This window comes from Myiozetetes cayanensis, unplaced genomic scaffold (assembly GCF_022539395.1).
Source record: "Myiozetetes cayanensis isolate MyiCay16 unplaced genomic scaffold, myiCay2020 scf4, whole genome shotgun sequence".
In the NCBI taxonomy this organism is placed as follows: Eukaryota; Metazoa; Chordata; class Aves; order Passeriformes; family Tyrannidae; genus Myiozetetes; species Myiozetetes cayanensis.
The window spans coordinates 385,724-393,460 of record NW_026087631.1 but is presented as its reverse complement, the minus strand read 5'-3'; the positions used below and the strand labels follow the sequence as shown (position 1 = coordinate 393,460).

The 7,737-nt window shown below is 65.9% G+C and overlaps 2 protein-coding genes across 2 annotated transcripts; one reads left to right on the top strand and one right to left on the bottom strand.

Moving 5' to 3' along the window:
• Positions 1 to 1,436: 1,436 nt before the first annotated feature.
• Positions 1,437 to 3,553, top strand: EMC4 (ER membrane protein complex subunit 4). Its single transcript, XM_050328883.1, has 5 exons — positions 1,437 to 1,617; positions 1,982 to 2,081; positions 2,508 to 2,661; positions 3,125 to 3,285; positions 3,480 to 3,553. Exons 1-5 carry the CDS (start codon positions 1,550 to 1,552, stop codon positions 3,513 to 3,515), a joined length of 519 nt encoding a protein of 172 aa, XP_050184840.1. The 5' UTR covers positions 1,437 to 1,549; the 3' UTR covers positions 3,516 to 3,553.
• A 2,663-nt stretch (positions 3,554 to 6,216) lies between these two features.
• On the bottom strand, positions 6,217 to 7,055 carry TOMM5 (translocase of outer mitochondrial membrane 5). Its single transcript, XM_050329057.1, has 2 exons — positions 6,857 to 7,055; positions 6,217 to 6,577 (listed from the first exon to the last, which is right to left on the bottom strand). The coding sequence occupies exons 1-2, from the start codon at positions 6,975 to 6,977 to the stop codon at positions 6,543 to 6,545; spliced, it is 156 nt and encodes a 51-aa protein (XP_050185014.1). The 5' UTR covers positions 6,978 to 7,055; the 3' UTR covers positions 6,217 to 6,542.
• Positions 7,056 to 7,737: the final 682 nt, after the last annotated feature.

Genomic DNA, 7,737 nt, shown 5'->3' with positions numbered 1-7,737 from the left:
TCCCCTGTGCCTCTGGAGTTCATCCCGCGCCACAGGGGCCCCCAGGGGTGGGGGGCAGACAGGGACGTGCCCAGGACACGTGTCCTGAGCCCCTAAAGTGGGGACATGCCTGGGAACGCCTGTCCTGACACAGCTCCCAGAGCAGAGCTCGCACGGGGACACGGCCAGGACACGTGCTGTGCCGGGACACGGAGCAGCGGCGCCGGTACCGCTCAGACCAGGACACGGAGCAGCGGCGCTGGTACCGCTCAGACCGGGACATGGAGCAGGCGGAGCCGGTACCGCTGAGACCGGGACAGGGAGCAGCGGAGCCGGTACCGCTCAGACCGGGACAGGGAGCAGCGGAGCCGGTACCACTCAGACCGGGACAGGGAGCAGCGGAGCCGGTACCGCTGAGACCGGGACAGGGAGCAGCGGAGCCGGTACCGCTCGAGACCGGACACCCCCCGCGGGCCGTACCGCTGAGACCGGGACAGGAGGCAGCGGAGCCATCCACTCCAGACCTGGGACAGGGAGCAGCGGAGCCGGTACCGCTGAGACCGGGACAGGGAGCAGGCAGAGCCGGTACCGCTCAGACCGGGACAGGGAGCAGCGGAGCCGGTACCGCTGAGACCGGGACAGGGAGCAGCGGAGCCGGTACCGCTCAGACCGGACACCCCCCCGGCGGAGCCGGTACCGCTGAGACCGGGACAGGGAGCAGCGGCGCCGGTACCGCTCAGACCGGGACTCCCACACGGCGGAGCCGGTACCGCTCAGACTGGGACTCCCACACGGCGGCGCCGGTACCGCTGAGACCGGGACAGGGAGCAGGCGGAGCCGGTACCGCTGAGACCGGGACAGGGAGCAGGCGGAGCCGGTACCGCTGAGACCGGGACAGGGAGCAGGCGGAGCCGGTACCGCTGAGACCGGGACAGGGAGCAGGCAGAGCCGGTACCGCTCAGACCGGACACGCTGCGCTCGCTGCCACCGTGACCTTCTCAGCATGGCGGCGCCGCTGAGGGACGGGTCGGACCTTCCTGGGCGGGGCTGGCGGCGCCGCGGCCAATGGGGCGGTCGGGAGGCGTCACGTGTCTGGGAGACACCATGTGCCGCGGGGCGGGGGGGCGAAATGTAGGATTTTGTGGGGGAATGGGGATGATAAGAGGGTGGAGCGAGGGGTTTGGGGGTGTAGTAACGGCGAAGTTTGGGGCATAGTAAGGGTGACAGTGGAGGATCCAGTGTGGGAGATACGGTGGTGGTAAGGGGAGATAGTGAGGGATGTGGAAATGCAATAAAAGTTACCGATGGGGGCCATAATGGGGTGTGGGAAATGATGTCACACGGCGTTGCAATGAGGGGATGCCAAAGCTCCGCTTAGAAAAAAAAATAGTAAAAAAGAAACCGACGGGAAAAGCCCACCAAAAAAACCCAAACCCAAAAAACGCCCCACCAGACCGCAGTAAATCCGAGGAAGCCGTGGCGGGGCCTTGCCGTGATAAACACGCACGCAGGGCGGGCTGCCCCGCGCGCCGCGCACGTGACGCTCACGTGGCCGCACACGTGACTGGCCATGGCGGCGGCGGTGCGGGGGCGCCGCTTCAAGTGGTCCCTGGACCTGGGGGCGGCCCCGGGCGGCCGGTGAGGGACGGGGGGGGCCGGTGAGGGACGGGGGGGGCCGGTGAGGGACAGGGGGGCCGGTGAGGGACGGGGGGCCGGTGAGGGACAGGGGGGGCCGGTGAGGGACGGGGCCGGTGAGGGACGGGGGGCCGGTGAGGGACGGGGGCCGGTGAGGACAGGGGGCCGAGTGAGGGACAGAGGGCACGGGGGGCTCGGGGAGGCCGGAGGACGGGGGCGCAGTGGGGCGAGGGCGGGGGCGGCGAGGGCAGGGGGCACGGTGGGGCTCGGGGGCCGGTGAGGGCGGGGGGGCACGGGGTGGCGAGGGCGGGGGCGGTGAGGGACAGGAGGGGCCGGCACCCCCGCTCAGCCCGCCCTGTGCCCTTAGGCCCCGCGGCGCCGCCGAGGGCCGCGGCCCGCTCGGGTTCGCCGACCGGCAGCTGGGGGAGGGCGGCGTCCACGAGAGCGACAAGATCCTCATGGAGAAGGTGGGACGGGGGCGCCTCGGGACCTCTTGCGGGGCGGCCCGGCACCGGGGGCCCCCAATCCCGCCCTCCCGGGGGGTGGCCACTCAGTGTCCTCAGCCCCGGGGCCCTCACGGGCAGTGCTCCCTGGCCCATGAGGGGTGGTCTCTGGCCGGGTCTCCCCCTCATCCCGGTCCCCCCCGCCCCAGATTTCCCGGGGGGGTCCCTGGCTCAGCTCCCCCCATATCCCGGCTCCCCCGTGGGAGGGGGTCTCTGTGTCCCCCACACTCTGGCCCTGCATGGGGATGGTTTCCTCGGTGCCCCAGATCTCAGGTCCCCCCTGGGGGATGGTCCCTGCCCTGGGTCTCCCCACACCTCGTGGGGTTGGTCCCCCGTGTCCCCCCTGCACCCCGAGGGTTGTCACCGTGGGTCCTCCCCCTGTCGTTGCAGCGCTGCTGGGACGTGGCGCTGGCGCCGCTGAAGCAGATCCCCATGAACCTGTTCATCATGTACATGGCTGGGAACACCATCTCCATCTTCCCGGCCATGATGGTCTGTATGATGGGCTGGCGCCCGCTCCAGGCCCTCATGTCCCTGTCTGCCAGTGAGTACAGCCCCCATGGGGGGCCACGGGCCCCGGGAGGACACATGGACACCCACAGACACACAGCCATCCACGGACACACGGACACCATGGGGGGCACACACAGACACCTCTGGCCCCTGGGAGTCCCCAAAGCCACCACACAGACATCCCTGGGAGTCCACACAGACACCACGGACCCTTGGGGATTCACACTGACAGTCACAGGTGTCTCCCATAGGTCTGTCCCTGGCTGTCCACACAGACACCCACAGCCTCTTGGATGTCCTCCCCAGCCCCCCAGGTGTCTCCTACAGCCCCCTTCCCCCCTGGGTGTCCCCATGGACCCCTGAGTGTCCTCCACAGCCCCCTCACAGTCACCCCCATGTCAGTCCCACCCACCCCGCAGCAGCTGCCCACCCCTCACAGTCCGTGATAGCCCCCTGTCCAGGTCAGCAGCCCCTGACCCCCTGTGTCCCCCCAGCCCTGAAGGCCCTGGAGAGCTCGAGCCGGCGGGCGCTGCAGGGGCTGGTGTTCCTGGTGGGCAACGGGCTGGGGCTGGCACTGGCCCTCTACAAGTGCCAGGCCATGGGGCTGCTGCCCACCCGCCCCTCGGACTGGCTGGCTTTCGTCACCCCCCCGCAGGTGGGCACGGGTCCCCTGGGGTGGGGGGCTGGGGGTCCCCACAGGACAGCAGGGGTCCTGGGATCCCCCAGGGAAAGGGGTCCTGGGCCCCCCAGGGAAAGGGGTCCTGGGACCCCCAGGGAAAGGGGTCCTGGGATCCCCCAGGGGTCCCAGTCCCCTCACTCACCCCTTTGCTCTCTCCCTTCTCTCGGCAGCGAATGGAGTTCACTGGGGGGGGCCTGATCCTGTGACCCCCCACGCCCACCCACCAATAAAGGCGATGGCAGGATGGTGATGTTGTTTTTGGGGGGAATTCAGAGGGTTTGAGGTGCCCAAGGAGGTGCTAGAATGGGGCAAAGCAAAAAGGGTTTGTGGGGCTGTACTGGCAGTGCTGGGGGCCGCACTGGGAGCACCCTGAGGGCATTGGGGCAGCTCTGGTCTGTGCTGGGAGGGCCCTGGGAACCTTGGGTCTGCACTGGAGCTGTACCTGGGGCCCCAGGACCCATGTCTGGGGACATACTGGAAACTCTGGAAGTGTTCTTGAGGCCTTGTGACCACTACTGGGATCATACTGGGAGAACTGCAGCCCGAGGTTGGCTCCGTACTGGGAACACTGGGGATCATATCAGGAACTTGGTATAAATGTAGGTTGTGCTGGTGTTGTACTGGGAGTGCTGGGTCCATAGTGGGAGTGTAGGGGCCATACTGGCCTACTTGAGAAGCTGTGGCTCAGACTGGAATTTTACTGGGAGCACTGGTGCTATATGGGAAGCACTGGATCCATACTGGGATGGTGATGGGCAAGCCAGGGCAACATACCACTGTTTTCTACCCCAATTGACCACATTACTCTGCCTTTTCCCCAATTTCCTTGGTTTTCTTCCCACTTCTTCCCCCTTTGTGCCCGATTTCCCCCCCTTTCCCTTGTTTTTTCATGCATTTTTCCCCATTTTTGCAATCATTTCTTCCACTATTGCTCCCAATAGAGCCCAGACGTTCCAGTATGGCCCAGTGCCCTCTCCAGGGCTGTGAGTGTGATCCAGGACTCCATGGTAATTCTGTAGGACCCAGAGTCCAATCCTAGTAAATCCCAGTTGCCACCGTGACACCACAGCTGTGCTGGGGGCCTGAGGTGGGGTGGGGGCCCCTTCCCCTATGCCCTCCCCAGAGTCATTTGGGGTGGAAAAACCCCCACGATCAAGTCCCCCCTGTGCCCCATCCCCACCCTGTGCCCCAGCCCAGAGCACTGAGTGCCACGGCCAGGCCTGCCTTGGACACCTCCAGGGCTGGGCACTCCAAACCTCCCTGGGCAGCCCCTGCCACGGCCTGACCACCCTTTTCCAGGGACAAATTCCACCTGATGTCCCACCTGCCCCTCCCCTGGCACAGCTGGAGGCCGTTCCCTCTCCTCCTGTCCCTGTTCCCTGGGACCAGAGTCCGACCCCCCCCGGCTCCCCCCTCCTGTCAGGGATTGCAGAGCCAGAAGGTCCCCCCTGAGCCTCCTTTTCTCCAGGCTGAGCCCCCCCAGCTCCCTCAGCCTCTCCTGCTGCTCCAGCCCCTTCCCAGCTCCGTTCCCGTCCCTGCCCACGCTCCAGCCCCTCCGTGTTCTTGTCTGAGGGGCCCAGACCCAAACACAGGACAGGGGCCCTCAGCAGTGCCAGCACAGGGACAGGACTGCCCTGGGGCTGTGACACACCATTTCTGATACAAACCAGGGCCACTGGCCTTCCTGCTCACCTGGGCACACCTGGGCTCGTGTCCAGGCACTGCTCCGGTCTCTCCTGGAGCTTTCCGTGTCTTTCCAGGTGCAGAGGCTGCCCAGCCCAGCCGTGTCTCCCTCAGGACACCACACACTAATGGCAGGACAAGGGTCTCCTTCCCCCTGTGCATTCCTTGTTCCCTAAAGTTTTGGGAAAGCACACACCGTCCCCTTGGAGCTCCAAGTGTTGAGCACCCCAGCACAGGAGTGGAGGAATCACAGAGCTGCTGAGGGGCACAGTGTGACACACAACCCCTGGGAATGACAGAGCCCACCCTGGAAAGAGCCCCTCATCAACAAACCCAATGCCTTGTAAGATCAGGACACCCAAACTTGAGGTGAAAGTGGGAAGAATTAGTGAAGAGATGCCTAGTTAGTGCTGGGAGCACAGGAATTGTGTTGGTAAGATCATTTCAGAAAATTCCAAGGCACAGCAGCAGCTGCTCTCAGAGTGCCTGGAGATCCCATGTGGACACAGGCACATCTGGATGTGGGAACACCTTTGTTCTGCATCTTTTCCCCGGGGCCAGCCTGGAATGGGCTCACACCAAGTCCACCAGAGTCTGACAGAGTCAGGACTGTCCCCAGCACCAGGACATGGACCTGGAGTGTGGGATGGAGGTCCCTGGGCCAGAGCAGACAGAAAATTCCCCTACTAAGACCCAGGAGGAGGAAAAGCCTCCTGGGTTCAGCAGCCATCAGGTCACCCCTGAATAGGTACCTACAGCACAACCTGAGCTCAGAAACACCCCTGATTTCAAACCCACTGGAATCCAGAGCCACTCACAGGTGGCAACTCCCCTGGGTGCAGTGGGCACATGAGGCTCCAGGTAGGAAGTGTCCAAGTGTCTTGGTTACACTCCCAAAGGGACACTGTTTCCAAGCCTGAGCTGCCCTTGCAACACCCACAGGGGACAGGCACTCAGGACTGTGACCCGAGGGACAGACCCCAGAGGTTCTGCTGGCAGGGGGAGCTGCCACAGGCCAAGCTGCCCTTCCCCCCTGGATTGCTCTGCCCCACCCACCTGGAAAACATGCCCACCTGGACACCCTCTGCCCTCCCTCCACGCAGGGCGGATCAAAGGAGCAGTGAGTGAGCTCCAGGCACAGCCAGGGATATAATCCCACACCCTCCCCCGTGGTATCTCCATGCCCGATGGTTATTGTAAATAAACACAGCGCGACCAGGGCCCTGTGACACAGCTGCTCTCCCGTTTATTCAGAACAAAGTGCTGTGCGCTGGGCTGGGCGGGGACGGGGTGTGACACAGGGCGGGGAGAGGGGGGCAGGCCCAGCACAGGCGGTCCCGGCGCGGGGTCCCTGCCAGCACGGGGCACGTCCCGGGGACGGGGAACGCTGCGGGATCGCGGCAGGGCCCCCTCTGTGCCCCGCATTCACCCGCACGGACAGCAGGCACCTGCCCCTCCTCCGGCCGCATCCTGGGAATGCCGGGCTGTCCGGGTCCCGCCGGCACCGGCCCTGGCACGGGGGGAGCAGCTGCGGGGCCGGCTCCCCGGGGTCAGATGCTGTCCAGCTTCTTCAGGATGAACGGCGCTGGGGAGGGAAAAACACGGGACACGGCCCGGGTCAGGAGGGGCGCGGGGACACCCCGGACCGGGACACGCCGGGACATCCCAGAGGGGGAGCAGGGACACCCCGGACCGGGACATCCCGGAGGGGGTGCGGGGACACCCCGGACCGGGACATCCCGGAGGGGGAGCGGGGACATCCCGGAGGGGGAGCAGGGACATGCCGGACCGGGACATCCCGGAGGGGGAGCAGGGACATCCCAGAGGGAGCGCGGGGACATGCCGGTCCCATCCCGTCACTCACTGATCCGCAGCAGCGCGACGTAGATGAGGAAGTTGCGGACAGAGGCGAGCACGTCCCGGCGCATTTTCCGCCGCAGCTCCTCGGGGTCCATCTTGGGCCCGAGCCCCTCGATGCGGAACATCCCGGACCCGATCCCGATCCCGGTCCCGATCCCGGCCCCGATCCCGGCCGCGGAAGCGCGTGACCAGGCCCGGCCGCGCGCGCTTGCAGCGCTGACGCCACTTCCGCCCCACGTGGAGCGCCCGGGGCGTGCCCAGCCCGGCGGGGATCCCGGTCCGGAGCGTCCCGATCCCGCGGGATCCCGGTCCGGGAGATTCCCCTCCCCGGCGGGTCCCGATCCCGCGGGATCCCGGTCCGGGAGATCCCCGCCCCGGCGGGTCCCAATCCCGCGGGATCCCGGTCCGGGAGATCCCCTCCCCGGCGGGTCCCGATCCCGCGGGATCCCGGTCCGGGAGATCCCCGCCCCGGCGGGTCCCGATCCCGGGGGGGTCCCGGAGCCCCCGAGCCTGGGAAATCCGGACTACGGAACGGTTTCCTTGGGAAAGGAGCTGCTTCGGTGGTTGACCTTTGTCACCTTGAAGCCTCGGGAAAGGCTGGAGCAGGTGACACAGAATCGTGTTCTGTGGGTCTGGGGTGAGCTCCACACCCTCCCTGAGCAGTGGTTCTGGCTCTGTCACCTCCATGAAAAGAAGTCCTGCCTCATGGCCAAGGGGAACCTGTGTTTGAGTTTATGGCTCTTGCTCCTCATCCTGTCACTGGGCACCACCAAAAAGAGTGTGGGATCATCCTCTGACAGCCCCTGGGGATATTGGTGTGGATCAATGGGATGCCTTCTTAGCCTTCTCTTCTCCAGACTGGCCAGGCCCAGCTCCCACCCTCTC

What these genes read in the sequence shown, in the direction of transcription:
- EMC4 (XM_050328883.1), top strand. Translation starts at nt 1,550, where the DNA reads ATGGCGGCGGCGGTGCGGGGGCGCCGCTTCAAGTGGTCCCTGGACCTG. An exon ending in CCTCATGTCCCTGTCTGCCA is followed by an intron (nt 2,662 to 3,124) that starts GTGAGTACAGCC and finishes GTGTCCCCCCAG; the next exon opens with CCCTGAAGGCCCTGGAGAGC. An exon ending in CTTTCGTCACCCCCCCGCAG is followed by an intron (nt 3,286 to 3,479) that starts GTGGGCACGGGT and finishes TTCTCTCGGCAG; the next exon opens with CGAATGGAGTTCACTGGGGG.
- TOMM5 (XM_050329057.1), bottom strand. Translation starts at nt 6,977, where the DNA reads ATGTTCCGCATCGAGGGGCTCGGGCCCAAGATGGACCCCGAGGAGCTG. An exon ending in CGTCGCGCTGCTGCGGATCA is followed by an intron (nt 6,578 to 6,856) that starts GTGAGTGACGGG and finishes TTCCCTCCCCAG; the next exon opens with CGCCGTTCATCCTGAAGAAG.